The sequence below is a fragment of the Acipenser ruthenus genome, chromosome 2 (assembly GCF_902713425.1).
Source record: "Acipenser ruthenus chromosome 2, fAciRut3.2 maternal haplotype, whole genome shotgun sequence".
Taxonomy (NCBI): Eukaryota; Metazoa; Chordata; class Actinopteri; order Acipenseriformes; family Acipenseridae; genus Acipenser; species Acipenser ruthenus.
In genome coordinates, this window is record NC_081190.1 from 220,000 (window position 1) to 236,481 (window position 16,482).

The 16,482-nt window shown below is 42.7% G+C and overlaps 1 protein-coding gene across 2 annotated transcripts in view; it reads left to right on the top strand.

Annotated features, from left to right (window-relative positions):
• Positions 1 to 1,728: 1,728 nt before the first annotated feature.
• The window catches only part of LOC117403985 (dedicator of cytokinesis protein 2-like), a 428,344-nt gene continuing 413,590 nt past the window's right edge, over positions 1,729 to 16,482 (top strand). For both annotated transcript variants that reach the window (XM_058985710.1, XM_058985720.1), the window contains exons 1-6: positions 1,729 to 1,861; positions 8,711 to 8,794; positions 10,586 to 10,626; positions 11,991 to 12,046; positions 12,597 to 12,693; positions 16,037 to 16,185. In XM_058985710.1, the coding sequence (XP_058841693.1) occupies positions 1,819 to 1,861; positions 8,711 to 8,794; positions 10,586 to 10,626; positions 11,991 to 12,046; positions 12,597 to 12,693; positions 16,037 to 16,185 (470 nt within the window). In that variant the 5' untranslated portion in view covers positions 1,729 to 1,818. The remainder of the gene's footprint in view (positions 1,862 to 8,710; positions 8,795 to 10,585; positions 10,627 to 11,990; positions 12,047 to 12,596; positions 12,694 to 16,036; positions 16,186 to 16,482) is intronic.

A 16,482-nucleotide genomic window follows, 5' to 3' on the forward strand; every position in this document is an offset into this window, starting at 1 on the left:
AATCCGCAGCAAACCACATCTTAACACAAATATATTCATGGCTTCTAAACTGTCCGAATAATTTCAGTGAAAATGTTTTTTAGGTTTCTGTGTATGAGTGAGCAAATGAGCTTGTGTGATGTGATTTTGCCTTGATGGGAGTATTTTGTGTAATGAACTGTGTGAAGCATTACCCTCCTGCCACCCCATCTTCACACAAACATAGACAGCGTTTGTGTTTTATTGGGACTGCCCATATAGGGCATGATTGAATGACCGATCAGAAACAACAGAGGTGTAACCCCAGTGATTATACCCACTCTCGTGTGAGTCTGTCTTTGAAACGTGGTCATTCAGCCCATTGGTTTAGAAGAGCATTCTTGGCACAAGTCATAACTCGATTGTAAATCTAGGCTTCCTGGATTGAATTCTATCATTTTCTTTCTCCTTCAACACAGATCAGGCATGCTTTTGAATGGGGAACAGGAGCAGCGCTGATAGGCTGAATGATGTATCCGATATGTACAGTGCTGATTTCTTTCTTTTCAGCTGGAACCATTGCAGGGTATATTGTTTGTCAAGGAGGATGTATTCCCTGATCAAAGTGCCAGCCTAAATTGAACTAATTCAAGTCGGACCTGTGCAGCCCAGTTTAAACAGTACATGCAGACCTGTGCAGCCCAGTTTAAACAGTACATGCAGACCTGTGCAGCCCAGTTTAAACAGTACATGCAGACCTGTGCAGCCCAGTTTAAACAGTACATGCGGACCTGTGCAGCCCAGTTTAAACAGTACATGCGGACCTGTGCAGCCCAGTTTAAACAGTACATGCGGACCTGTGCAGCCCAGTTTAAACAGTACATGCGGACCTGTGCAGCCCAGTTTAAACAGTACATGCGGACCTGTGCAGCCCAGTTTAAACAGTACATGCGGACCTGTGCAGCCCAGTTTAAACAGTACATGCGGACCTGTGCAGCCCAGTTTAAACAGTACATGCGGACCTGTGCAGCCCAGTTTAAACAGTACATGCGGACCTGTGCAGCCCAGTTTAAACAGTACATGCGGAACTGTGCAGCCCAGTTTAAACAGTTCATGTGGTTTTTAAAGGAGCCCAGCATGCCTGAACAACTGAGATATGAAGACATGTGTTTGTGTCCCTGTGTCTCCTTCATTGTGATTAAACTTCAGAGACGGTACTGCCAAGATGAAATATGCTGGTGACTTACATAAACATCCCAAATATCTGAGTGCACACATAGTGAGAAATAAGGATTAAATAATGATTCTTTAAAATGAAATTCATGAAATTAATTAAATAAGGATTAAGAAGACATATAATACAAGATCATTACGAATCTTAGTGGATTTATTTGACCATGTTTCAATGCTGACCTGAAAACAAAAAGGCTGTAGAAAAATATCAAGTAAGTTAATGTGATACAGAAGTGAATTTCTATTTAATAAAGAGATTACCAATGTTCATTCAAATAAAGGCAAATTGCTTCCCATGCCCATCTTGAATTGTACCTCATGCATCACATATACATTTAGTAGAATATAAACTTTTATCACATTGATTTTGTATGTGTATTCAAGTTAGGATTGCCCATTTGGGGACGTTAAACTGTGACTGGATTCTGTCTTCACCTCTGCAGAGCAGATGAGCTTTTAAGGAACAAACAGGCTCGTGCACAGCAGTGTTGTGCACACGTGACCAGCAGGAGCGACAGTTTGAGAGCTTCACAGAAGGAACAGGAGTATACAGGAGGTGTAAGGTGTTACTGGAGTACAGCCAGTGCAGCAATCTGCAACAAAACCAGCCCAGGGCACCTGCAAAACATGTCTTGTTGGGCACGTACCAGTAAGGAGAAGTATGGAGTGGGTAAGTCATCACTTTTGGCATTTATAATCGGCAGTGTTACGTTTCCTTATGCAGAGTGAAGGTGCATTTCCAGTAAACAGCACAGCGCTCAAGCTGAAGCAATGTTGCAAGGGTTTCCTGAGCTGTCATCGACCCATAAACAGACACTCTGTAGCTGCACAGTAACGTTACAGCACTTTTAAGCAAAGGAATTTAAAGCTGTTCAGGTTATTACAGCACAGCAACACAAGGCATTAGATTTAAGAAGACGATAACTGTTTTTTTTAATTGTCAGCATACAGTAACTCTACCTCAGCTATGTGATAATGTATAGATATGCAAAACCTGTTAACATTTGATAATAAGTGTTATCAGCTCAGATGTAGTTACTGTCCATGTGAAGTTCCAGATGATTTCCTTATGAGAAGCATGTATGCCGAGTCAGGAGAGAAGGAGAAAATGCTTGGCACCGAATGTCACTTCCACCAGTATTGTATCTATGTAAAAGTCTCCTCTTTCAGCGAGATTGTCACTGGTTTTCATCAGGTGTCTGCTCATCTGGTGATTTACAATACCCAGGGAGAGACAATCAGCAGAAGACCTTTCTCCAGTTACTCAGAGCTGTGTGCAAAGTGCTCAGCAGCATTCTCACACAGCTCATTAATGAAAACAACTGTGCTGAAAAGACGCTGCAGGAAATCACACAGTACAGGAGAGTGCAGCGGTTTGTCCTCGTCTCTACATGCTCCGTGTCCAGTTGAGAGCGTCTCTCCAGCACGAGGGTTTCCTCATTATTGCTGAGCTTGTGCTGGTGCTCCTAGGGGTCAGGGGTATGCACAAAACTCTGCACGGCGGCATTTTCTGTTTTCTTTTTTAACCAACAAACCTGCTCTTATTACTCTTCTTTTGAACATTTAAAAGCAAACTTGCAATAAACATAATTTACTCTCCAGGTGAAATGACCCACAAGGTGCAAGACAGTCTGAAAGGACCAATCAGATTTCTTGAACTGAATGTAGTTCCAAAAGCATGGAAGCCACAGTAAAGTGTCTGAAGTTATCCTTACAGTTCATCATGTTTTATGACGGATACAGTTTGATACACAACTGGCCATTTGCAATCTACATGCCATAAAGAGCTTGTTTTTTAATACCTGATATATGTGGATGGACACAATCTCTGCTCCTATGCCACTTATTATTTTTCAGCATCTCTCTCGCTGTACACAATGATGCATTGTTAAAGGCTGTGTTTTCACTTCCCTGCTCATCATGGGGCCAGGTTCTCGATAGAAAAGGTAGTGTGTAAAGTACCCCCCCCCCCCCCCCCCATCCCCACTTCCCCAAACCATGGTCTCTTGGTCCCTGAATATAAAAGCTTTTCCGACCGTCAGGGAGGGCTTTTGTGGCGGGTTTTTTGTGTTTTTCGTGTTCCGAGCAAAAATCAAATATGGCCAGGCATACTTTAAGAGGATGGAAGCTGAAAATACTTTTTAAAAACACCCTTTTCTTAAACCAATACATGCTAGCATAATTTTAACAGCAAAGCTGTATTTATCTTAGTATTTCAATTGTGGGGTAACCCTCAATGTTTCTAGAAAGATACAGTGGATCAAAAGTATTCACCCCCCTTGGACTTTTCCACATTTTACTGTGTTACAACATGGAATCAGAATGGATTGAATTAGGAGTTTTTGCCACTGATCAACACAAGAAAATCCATAATGTCAAAGTGAAAAATAAAATCTACAAATTGTTCTAAATTAATTACAAATATAAAACAGAAAATAATTGATTGCATAAGTATTCACCCCCTTTGCTATAACACACTTAAATAAGCTCTGGTGCAACCAATTGTCTTTAGAAGTCACATAATTAGTTGAATGGAGTCCACCTGTGAACATTTCCAAGGCATTGAAAATCCCCCAAAGCACAGTAAAGTCCATTATTAAGAAATGGAGAGAATATGGCACAACTGTGTACCTGTCTAGAACAGGCCGTCCTCAAAAACTGAGTATCCGGGCGAGAAGGTCAGTCAGGGAGGCCACCAAGAGGCCTATGGCAACTCTAAAGGAGTTACAGTCTTCCACGGCTGAGCTGGGAGACACTGTGCATACGGCAACAATAGCCTGGGTTCTTCACAAAACTGGCCTTTATGGGAGAGTGGCAAAAAGAAAGCCGTTGTTGAAAAAAACTCACATCAAATCTCGGCTAGAGTTTGCCAGAAGGCATGTGGGAGACTCTGAGACCAAGTGGAAGAAGATTCTATGGTCTGATGAGACCAAAATAGAGCTTTTTGGTGGCAGCATCATGCTATGGGGATGCTTCTCTGCGTCAGGGCCTGGAAAGCTCGTGAAGATAGAGAGCAAAATGGATGCAGCAAAGTACCGAGAAATCCTGGAGGAAAACCTGCTGAAGTCTGCAAGAGACCTGGGACTTGGGAGAAGATTCATCTTCCAGCAGGACAATGACCCCAAACATACAGCCAAAGCCACACTGGAGTGGCTTAAAAACAAAAAGGTCAATGTCCTGGAGTGGTCCAGTCAAAGCCCGGACCTCAATCCAATTGAGAATATGTGGAAAGAGTTGAAAATATCTGTTCACCAAAGGTCCCCATCCAACTTGACGGAGCTTGAGCAATTTTGGAAAGAAGAATGGGCAAAAATTGCAGTGTCCAGATGTGCAAAGCTGGTAGAGACTTATCCAAATAGACTCATGGCTGTAATTGCACAGAAAAGAAGAAGCTGAATCATAGAGGCAGAGGCAAGGGGAAATTTCACCTCCTGTGTTCTCATTTCATCGGAACTGCTGTGCGAGAAAGGGTTCTGTAAGAGCATGCTGTGTGCATTCTGTACGTAGACTCTTCAGATATTTATAAAGCTCACATTGCTGTGTGAGACGGGGTTCTGTAAGAGCATGCTGTGTGCATTCTGTACGCAGACTCTTCAGATATTTATAAAGCTCACATTGCTGTGTGAGACGGGGTTCTGTAAGAGCATGCTGTGTGCATTCTGTACGTAGACTCTTCAGATATTTATAAAGCTCAGATTGCTGTGTGAGACGGGGTTCTGTAAGAGCATGCTGTGTGCATTCTGTACGTAGACTCTTCAGATATTTATAAAGCTCAGATTGCTGTGTGAGACAGGGTTCTGTAAGAGCATGCTGTGTGCATTCTGTACGCAGACTCTTCAGATATTTATAAAGCTCACATTGCTGTGTGAGACGGGGTTCTGTAAGAGCATGCAGTGTGCATTCTGTACGCAGGCTCTTCAGATATTTATAAAGCTCACATTGCTGTGTGAGACGGGGTTCTGTAAGAGCATGCTGTGTGCATTCTGTACGCAGACTCTTCAGATATTTATAAAGCTCACATTGCTGTGTGAGACGGGGTTCTGTAAGAGCATGCTGTGTGCATTCTGTACGCAGACTCTTCAGATATTTATAAAGCTCACATTGCTGTGTGAGACGGGGTTCTGTAAGAGCATGCTGTGTGCATTCTGTACGCAGACTCTTCAGATATTTATAAAGCTCACATTGCTGTGTGAGACGGGGTTCTGTAAGAGCATGCTGTGTGCATTCTGTACGTAGACTCTTCAGATATTTATAAAGCTCAGATTGCTGTGTGAGACGGGGTTCTGTAAGAGCATGCTGTGTGCATTCTGTACGTAGACTCTTCAGATATTTATAAAGCTCAGATTGCTGTGTGAGACGGGGTTCTGTAAGAGCATGCTGTGTGCATTCTGTACGCAGACTCTTCAGATATTTATAAAGCTCACATTGCTGTGTGAGACGGGGTTCTGTAAGAGCATGCAGTGTGCATTCTGTACGCAGGCTCTTCAGATATTTATAAAGCTCACATTGCTGTGTGAGACGGGGTTCTGTAAGAGCATGCTGTGTGCATTCTGTACGCAGACTCTTCAGATATTTATAAAGCTCACATTGCTGTGTGAGACGGGGTTCTGTAAGAGCATGCTGTGTGCATTCTGTACGCAGACTCTTCAGATATTTATAAAGCTCACATTGCTGTGTGAGACGGGGTTCTGTAAGAGCATGCTGTGTGCATTCTGTACGCAGACTCTTCAGATATTTATAAAGCTCACATTGCTGTGTGAGACGGGGTTCTGTAAGAGCATGCTGTGTGCATTCTGTACGCAGACTCTTCAGATATTTATAAAGCTCACATTGCTGTGTGAGACGGGGTTCTGTAAGAGCATGCTGTGTGCATTCTGTACGTAGACTCTTCAGATATTTATAAAGCTCAGATTGCTGTGTGAGACGGGGTTCTGTAAGAGCATGCTGTGTGCATTCTGTACGTAGACTCTTCAGATATTTATAAAGCTCAGATTGCTGTGTGAGACGGGGTTCTGTAAGAGCATGCTGTGTGCATTCTGTACGTAGACTCTTCAGATATTTATAAAGCTCAGATTGCTGTGTGAGACGGGGTTCTGTAAGAGCATGCTGTGTGCATTCTGTACGCAGACTCTTCAGATATTTATAAAGCTCACATTGCTGTGTGAGACGGGGTTCTGTAAGAGCATGCAGTGTGCATTCTGTACGCAGGCTCTTCAGATATTTATAAAGCTCACATTGCTGTGTGAGACGGGGTTCTGTAAGAGCATGCTGTGTGCATTCTGTACGCAGACTCTTCAGATATTTATAAAGCTCACATTGCTGTGTGAGACGGGGTTCTGTAAGAGCATGCTGTGTGCATTCTGTACGCAGACTCTTCAGATATTTATAAAGCTCACATTGCTGTGTGAGACGGGGTTCTGTAAGAGCATGCTGTGTGCATTCTGTACGCAGACTCTTCAGATATTTATAAAGCTCACATTGCTGTGTGAGACGGGGTTCTGTAAGAGCATGCTGTGTGCATTCTGTACGCAGACTCTTCAGATATTTATAAAGCTCACATTGCTGTGTGAGACGGGGTTCTGTAAGAGCATGCTGTGTGCATTCTGTACGTAGACTCTTCAGATATTTATAAAGCTCAGATTGCTGTGTGAGACGGGGTTCTGTAAGAGCATGCTGTGTGCATTCTGTACGTAGACTCTTCAGATATTTATAAAGCTCAGATTGCTGTGTGAGACGGGGTTCTGTAAGAGCATGCTGTGTGCATTCTGTACGCAGACTCTTCAGATATTTATAAAGCTCACATTGCTGTGTGAGACGGGGTTCTGTAAGAGCATGCAGTGTGCATTCTGTACGCAGGCTCTTCAGATATTTATAAAGCTCACATTGCTGTGTGAGACGGGGTTCTGTAAGAGCATGCTGTGTGCATTCTGTACGCAGACTCTTCAGATATTTATAAAGCTCACATTGCTGTGTGAGACGGGGTTCTGTAAGAGCATGCTGTGTGCATTCTGTACGCAGACTCTTCAGATATTTATAAAGCTCACATTGCTGTGTGAGACGGGGTTCTGTAAGAGCATGCAGTGTGCATTCTGTACGCAGACTCTTCAGATATTTATAAAGCTCAGATTGCTGTGTGAGAAGGGGTTCTGTAAGAGCATGCTGTGTGCATTCTGTACGCAGACTCTTCAGATATTTATAAAGCTCAGATTGCTGTGTGAGACAGGGTTCTGTAAGAGCATGCTGTGTGCATTCTGTACGCAGACTCTTCAGATATTTATAAAGCTCAGATTGCTGTGTGAAAATTGGTTCTGTAAGAGCACGCTGTGTGCATTCTGTACGCAGACTCTTCAGATATTTATAAAGCTCACATTGCTGTGTGAGACGGGGTTCTGTAAGAGCATGCTGTGTGCATTCTGTACGCAGACTCTTCAGATATTTATAAAGCTCACATTGCTGTGTGAGACGGGGTTCTGTAAGAGCATGCTGTGTGCATTCTGTACGCAGACTCTTCAGATATTTATAAAGCTCACATTGCTGTGTGAGACGGGGTTCTGTAAGAGCACGCAGTGTGCATTCTGTACGCAGACTCTTCAGATATTTATAAAGCTCACATTGCTGTGTGAGACGGGGTTCTGTAAGAGCACGCAGTGTGCATTCTGTATGCAGACTCTTCAGATATTTATAAAGCTCACAATGCTGTGTGAGACGGGGTTCTGTAAGAGCACGCAGTGTGCATTCTGTACGCAGACTCTTCAGATATTTATAAAGCTCACATTGCTGTGTGAGACGGGGTTCTGTGAGAGCACGCTGTGTGCATTCTGTACGCAGACTCTTCAGATATTTATAAAGCTCACATTGCTGTGTGAGACGGGGTTCTGTAAGAGCATGCTGTGTGCATTCTGTACGCAGACTCTTCAGATATTTATAAAGCTCAGATTGCTGTGTGAAAATTGGTTCTGTAAGAGCACGCAGTGTGCATTCTGTATGCAGACTTCAGATATTTATAAAGCTCACATTGCTGTGTGAGACGGGGTTCTGTAAAAGCATGCTGTGTGCATTCTGTACGCAGGCTCTTCAGATATTTATAAAGCTCACATTGCTGTGTGAGACGGGGTTCTGTATACAGGAACCACATTTTACACGAGGCACAGTAATCTGAGCTTTATTAATATATTATGTGAGGGTGTGAAATGACAAATCTCTTAGATGCCAACATGCTGAAGTGTAGCTTTTGTTTTGTTTTTCGACCTGTACCCTAGAAGGTGTTCTGATGGGAGTGCAAAGGCAACATTTCAGAGAGGAATTGGATGGTTCTAATGGCAGACATCTAATAAGAAACTGCACAGAAAACAATTCAGCCATTCTTCTTTGCAACTCAGCAGTTATTGACACTTTCTGTTTCTGATAAAATTGCCTCTGCCTTCAAAATAGGGCCTGTTGGGTATATATTGAGTATCCAATCTCTGGATTTGCGTCTTGTGTTTCCAGCTCTAACTGATCCTTCTCTCTCTCTACGCAGCGATTTGGAATTTCAAAGGGACGGGCGAGTATCACCTCCCCCTGCAGATTGGGGACACTGTGCATATCCTGGAGCTCAGAGAAGGTAACCTGGCACACAGTAGAATAAAGCTTGCACTCTCGTTCTGTCTTGAGAGTAACCGACACACCACCATCGGCATGGCTTTACAGAACATCATATCATTAACACCACCATGCTTGCAGTCTATAATAATGCATTAATATTCAAAGTGTAAACTAGTCCACTGTCACCCATCCCCCCCCCCCCCCGTAACGGGTCTCCTATCAGCTGATGAGTTAATAATACTGGCATCGGGGGAGGCACATGCTCGCCTCTCAGCTGCAGAGCTTCTCTTCAGTTGAATGGTATAAAAGTTGTAAAAGTCGTTCATTATTGAACCATGGGCGGTTCATGTCCAGCCCTTGCCTTCCCCAGGAGGCTTGGTGGTCCAGTGGTTAGAGAAAGGTCCTTATTACCAGGAAGTTCCTGGTTCAATCCCAGCTCAGCCACTGACTCACTGTGTGTGACTCTGAGCAAGCCACTTAACCTCCATGTGCTCCATCCTTCGGAGGTCCTATTGTAAGTGACTCTGCAGCAGCAGTAGACATGCATAGTTCACCTGCTAGGCTCTGTAAGTCACTTTGGATAAAATCATCTGCTAAAATGACAATAATAATTACGCCGTCTAACCAATTGTTTTCAGTATTTGCGTTTTTGCTTCTAACAAACCCTGTTGTAGATTGCGGTTACTCCTTTAAGGCAGGGGTTCCCACACGTTCTTACCTGAGGCCCAGCTTATTCAGCTGCATGAGGCACTGCTGCCCACTATTCAAACTTCTTAGGAATTTTTAAATTAAACCTGTAACACTGTAAATAAACTGAATTGAAATTGTTCTTTTTTCATTTTAGTAAGAAATTTTCTTCATTTAGTATTTTTGTTGCTTTTCGTTATTTTATATATATATATATATATATATATATATATATATATATATATATATATATATATATATATATAGTGTAAAAAAACCGCATCACTCACGGGTTCGTGCCCCTTTAAAAATACGACCCAACACACAGGAGCTTTGGATTTTTCTGCGTGATTGCGCTGATTTTTTAATAAACACAAAATAAAACAAAACAAACACCTAGCTCCGTTTTGGAGCGCTAACTAAACAGGTTATTCCCTGACCTAACTCGCAGGACGGCTAAGCCATTTACCTGCCCACCACACACAAAAACCACACAGGCTTAACACAGCACTTACTTTTCTACGACTGCTCGGAGACAGAGCACACCATCTGCCTCTTTCTGCTCAGCAGCCCCGAATAATCTGACTGCCTATCCTTTATTCCCTGCACCTGGTCCCATTCCCAATTACCGCCCAGGTGCAGGGGATAATTAAACAATAAAACAGTTAAATTAAACAATTAAACAATAAACCAAAAACAATTAAACAAACAAACGTGCTTACGCACATGTTTTCCTCAGGGAGGCTTTAACCCCCTCCCTGCTGTCTCACACACCCCGCTGCTGTTACAATATATATATATATATATAGATATACATAGGATGCCGTTGCTCCCGCTGCCCGCTTGGGACCCACAGTTTGTGAACCCCTGCTTTAAGGGGCCAGTGATCCCAAAGGTTTATGGGAGCTCTGTACTCATTGTTTAGTACATGTAATGGGTTAACATCAAGCATACTGTGGGGTTAATTTAACTGAGCAAGCCAGTTCATTCATTGTTGAAATCACAGGAGAAAGTCCTTATCCAGTAAAAAATATAATTAAAATAGTGTGCTCAACAACAAATCACCGATTTAAATGCTTTATCTAAAATAAATAATACATGCTTTAAAATCCCCTTTCTTTAGGTTGGTACAGAGGATACACACTGAAAAACACTTCGGTCTGGGTAAGGGATCTTTTAATATGTTTACTATCATAACATCTTTTCTGTAAGTCCCTCGTGTTTCTTCTATAGACATGTGTTTCATTTTCCAGACAATATTTTCACCTTGATTCTGATCCACTTAAAGTGGTTGTTGATAATACATCTGAAAGTATTTTCTTATCGGTCGTGCACGTGACTTTAATCATGCAAATTTAAGACATGACTTCTATTACTACTCTAGGGTATAAAAAGTTGTCAGTTTGTTTGCCTTGCCTCCCAGGAAGTCTTCTACACTTGCACCTCTAAGCTCAGCAGTGTAGTTAGAGGCGATTCATGTTAAGTATTAGCAGTGTGTAAGTATTGTGTGCATCAGGGCTCTGCAGATCGCTCAAGCCTCGGCCTTGCTCATCTGATCAGATAACCCCGAGAGCGTAGAGTCAGGAAGTCTTCTACACTTGCACCTCTTAGCTCAGCAGTGTAGTTAGAGGCGATTCATGTTAAGTATTAGCAGTGTGTAAGTATTGTGTGCGTCAGGGCTCTGCAGATCGCTCAAGCCTCGGCCTTGCTCATCTGATCAGATAACCCCGAGAGCGTAGAGTCAGTTTCCTCCTTTGGTGAAGGCCAGTTAAATCAACTCAGAGGTGGAGCTGAGTAGCGCTGTGACATCTTATCAGCTGCCAGGCCCCTATGGTTTCTGTATCCTTTGTTTTTCTGACGTGTCAGGCAGTTTCTAATTTATCAGAAGTCTGTAAGTGTTAAGGCCATTATAATTTAGGTTTGTGACCCCTTTGATTTAAAATGAATTGGTCGTCCGTTTTCACAGTCTGAGCACCGGTTCATTATAAGGTTACTTGCAGATACAGATGTACTATAGTACAGTCTGTGGTGCTGTTGCTGATTTTGTAAAATGAAGTGTGTAAAGCAGGATCTCTTGTGCCAGGGGTTGCCTCAACAGCTTATTATGCAATGTTTTAAAAACTACGCGCCGGCTCTCAAGATGGTCCTTATGATAAGAATGTTGTTTCTTCAGTAATGGGTTTCTTCAGAGGTGGCATACTGGTATGGAAAAGGGAATATCGTAACATTGGTACTAAATGGATAACATATGTGGTGCGCCTGCACTTGAGGGGCGTCTTGCTTATTGGGGTCTGCTGGAGAAAGGGGAGAAGCACTCCCAGCAAGTGTAATCTCAATGGCATAAGAGCATAAGAAAAAATTGGAGGAGGCCCCATATTAGCTGGTTGAGCTTAAACCGTGTTGAGTTGTAAAGGATTCCAGTAATTCAGCATGAGCATGTTTAGGTAACCACTGAAATCTGGCATGTCTTGTGACTGGCAGCACCTTCCTGTCTAAACTCTCTGCTCTCGAACCTTTGTGTCTTTCAGGGCATATTCCCCATATCCTTTATCAAAGTGAAGAACGCCAGAGTGGAGATGAGAGAGTAGGTGATAAAGCAGCTTGAAAACATTACAAATTTACATTACATTCAATATATATACACTTTATTTTACTTAAATTAAGGGCCTGTTCTTCAGAAATATTATTATAAATCTGACTTGTTTTGCCTTTCAACTTAAATTCGATTTTCTTCATATGTTAACGTAAATATGCAACAATTGCAGTTTTTGTATTTATTTTTTGTTCCGGAGCATTAGTTTTCCTGAGATTTACTCAATGTAACTTACCAAGCTTGGAATATCAGGCCCTTTGTAAGATACTGTGCTGTACTGGTACTGATGGTTGAAGGATGAAGTTCCATTTTTACTTCTAGAAAGTGAAATAAAGGCTGCGAACAACACCAACACTAAGTATGCAGTGTTCAGGATCATACTATCTCAGAAGACAGCTTCATATTTCATATAGTAAAGCTTCACACAGTGCACCCCTCAGCCCACCAGATCCGATTTTAATTATCATGTTTAACCCAATCTGTGTTGGTGTGTTCACCCCTGCCATGGCTCTCTATGGAAACCTCACTGTCTTTGTTTCAGCGGTCGAGAGACGATCATCTCGTCTGAGTTAGCGATGGTGCAGGAGATCACCACCACACTGAGGGAGTGGGCCCACAACTGGAGACAGGTCTACCTGGTGAGGAAACGCCAGCACCTTCCACCCCTTCTCCCAACCTACCCACTTCCTTCCATCCCTCCATCCTTCCTACCTCCATCTTTCCACCCCTCCATTCTTCTATCCCCTATCCTTCCTACCTGCTTCCTTCCATCTTTCCATTCCTTCATCCCTCAACCCTTCCTACTACCTCTTTCCTACCTCCATCCCTCTATCCTTCCTACCTCCATCATTCTATCCTTCCATCCCTCCATCCCATCCCTCCATCCTTCCTACCTACCTCCTTCTGCCTGTACAAACATGATACTGTATATAATTCAGTAATGCATAATGTACAAACATTATACTGTATATAATTCAGTAATGCATAATGTACAAACATTATACTGTATATAATTCAGTAATGCATAATGTACAAACATAGGCAAGATCTATTGGAGCCCAAATATATGGAACAAGCCTTCCTTAACTTATAATAATACAGTCATCTCCAATGAACACTGGGAAGACCCAGGGATCCGCTATACCAGTGATCTGTATTTTAAAGCAGGGGTCTCCAATCCTGGTCCTGCAGGGATGGTGTCCCTCCTTGTTTTTGTTCCAGCTGTACCCTAAATTAATTAATTGGACCAATTAAGCTTCTAATACGCATTTAATTGGTCCAATTAAGTAATTTAGGGTAACGTTAGAACAAAACCCAGGAGGGACACCGGCCCTCCAGGGCCAGGATTGGACACCCTTTTTTCAAAGGAACTATTCCATCTCTGAGGGTTCTTCAATATCAAATACCAGAACCTATAATCATATAAAATGAACTCTGATTCAAATATTAGGACAACAGACTCCCCTTCCCGCATGTTACAGAACTTGAGAGCTTAAATCGCAAGGCGCTTTACTGACTTTGGAAGCCCCCTAGAGCAGGGAGGGCCGTTCCACTCATGGTCTTTGTTCAAAACCTGGTCTAAAAAGTAATCTTATTGAAGAAGCTATTTTGCAGCTCTGTCTGTTTCTTTGTTGCTCTTGCTATAAAAGCATCTCACTGCAGCTGTGATCGATCTCAAACTCCAACAGTGCTTTCTTTAACGTTCTGAGATGACAGCCAGTAAATCTTCTAGGACTCAAAGAACACACCCCTGCTTCTAGTGCCTTTTAATAAAAACACAAATATACCAGCAGTGTGCCTCTGGAAAGCATGGCTGATGTAGCCATACAACACAAATAACAGGATTCCTCTTTCCCTCAAAGAAGAAGCGTATTAGCACTGGCTTCTGACATGTTCCTGATCACTGAGCAGCATAGCACTGGCAGAAAGGATCTTCACCAGCCTCAACCAAGATCTCAGGAAGAAGTTTAGCACAAAGCAGAACTTGTTGCAGAGGCTAGCACTGCAGCTATGAGGATATGATACAATGCAAACAGCAACTGAGCTGAAATGCTTTCTGTAGTAAAAGCCAAACTGAATTTGAAATGACTAATAATGAGGTAATAATGTGATGGAAACAGGAACCAGGGAATAAGACAATCTTCCTGGACACCTAAGATCTCACACAGTATGCTTAGTCTTAGCAAAATAATAAGAGCACAGATATTTTAAAGGGAACTGAAAACAATGAAGTATGTAGCAGGAAGCACAGTAGTCCTTCATTAATAACAGACAGCCAGGGAAGATAATTTGGATGCACTTAAACACAGGTACATTACTGTAGTTTCCATTTAGTAATAATGATGGAACGCCATACATAAACAACATGTATTAACAAAGTCATTTGTGTAATTTGTGAAACAAAGTGTAGTTAATGTACATGTATTGCAAAGTGTAGCTAGATACAGAGAAGGAGTTGTGGTGCCTTGTATTGGACTAACTAAATAATAATTAATCCCAAGCTTTCAAGACCTAGTAGGACAGAGAGATTAAGCTGTATCTAATCATTTATTAAAAGCAGCACTAGCACTTTCTACCTACATTTGAGGAAGGACTTGTTTAGACAGGCTTGTTGAAGAGAAGTGGAACTGTGTTTGTGAGGGTAAATTCTGCATCCTCATGCTGTGACGTTTAATCTCACAGAGTAACTGCTCTGACCTCAAAGCCTAGCAAGCAACTGTCACTTGTACCTCACACTAACCACAAACCCCAAACCACAGCACAACCCCAAACCCTGTGTACGCTCAAGAGAGCAGAAGAGACTGCCTAATGTTTCAGAGCAGAACACATGGCTATATATATATATATATATATATACACACACACACACACACACACCACAATAGATGATAGCTGTGTCTGGTATCTGGTGGCAGGGTTTTATTGTGATAAGAAACTGCTAAACGATGCCATTGTTGTAATTAAGAACATAAGAAAGTTTACAAACGAGAGGAGGCCATTCAGCCCATCTTGCTCGTTTGGTTGTTAGTAGCTTATTGATCCCAGAATCTCATCAAGCAGCTTATTGAAGGATCCCAGGGTGTCAGCTTCAACAACATTACTGGGGAGTTGGTTCCAGACCCTCACAATTCTCTGTGTAAAAAAGTGCCTCCTATTTTCTGTTCTGAATGCCCCTTTATCTAATCTTCATTTGTGACCCCTGGTCCTTGTTTCTTTTTTCATGTCAAAAAAGTCCCCTGGGTCGACATTGTCTATACCTTTTAGGATTTTGAAACTTAGAATCAGATCGCAGCGTAGTCTTCTTTGTTCAAGACTTTTAAACCCGGGATAATTCTGGTTGCTCTTCTTTGCACTCTTTTTAGAGCAGCAACATGCTTTTTGTAACGAGGTGACAAGAACCACAAACTAAAAAAAAATAATATATAGATCATTACTGCCAGATAAAAGAAATGCTAACTACTGTAAAAAAACCAAAAATTGAACATGTGTTTTATTAAGTGAAGTCATTCACTATACCTTCCATCTCTATGTGTGACTCTGCACTCTCTCTCTACTCTATGAGGATCATGCAGGTGGGTGTACAGTAGTGGTTCAGTATCTCAGTGACTCTGCACTCTCTCTCTCCTCTATGAGGATCATGCAGGTGTGTGTAGAGTAGTGGTTCAGTATCTCAGTGACTCTGCACTCTCTCTCTCCTCTATGAGGATCATGCAGGTGGGTGTACAGTAGTGGTTCAGTATCTCAGTGACTCTGCACTCTCTCTCTCCTCTATGAGGATCATGCAGGTGTGTGTAGAGTAGTGGTTCAGTATCTCAGTGACTCTGCACTCTCTCTCTACTCTATGAGGATCATGCAGGTGGGTGTACAGTAGTGGTTCAGTATCTCAGTGACTCTGCACTCTCTCTCTCCTCTATGAGGATCATGCAGGTGGGTGTACAGTAGTGGTTCAGTATCTCAGTGACTCTGCACTCTCTCCTCCAGGAGGGTGGGAAGGCTCTGTTCTTGCGGTTGGGTCATATGATGCGTGAGTTGATGGAGAGGAGGTCTCAGCTTCTCTCAGGGACCCTGCCGAAGGACAAGCTACAGGAGCTGAAGCAGCAGGTCACCTCCAAGATGGACTACGGGAACAAGTGAGTGTATCCCCCTTTACAACAACCTCCAGCTGTGCTACGTGAGTGTGCCCCCCTTTACAACCAGCCTCCAGCTGTGCTACGTGAGTGTGCCCCCCTTTACAACCAGCCTCCAGCTGTGCTACGTGAGTGTGCCCCCCTTTACAACCAGCATCCAGCTGTGCTACGTGAGTGTACCCCCTTTACAACCAGCTGTGGTACGTGAGTGTGCCCCCCTTTACAACCAGCTGTGGTACGTGAGTGTGCCCCCCTTTACAACCAGCTGTGCTACGTGAGTGTGCCCCCCTTTACAACCAG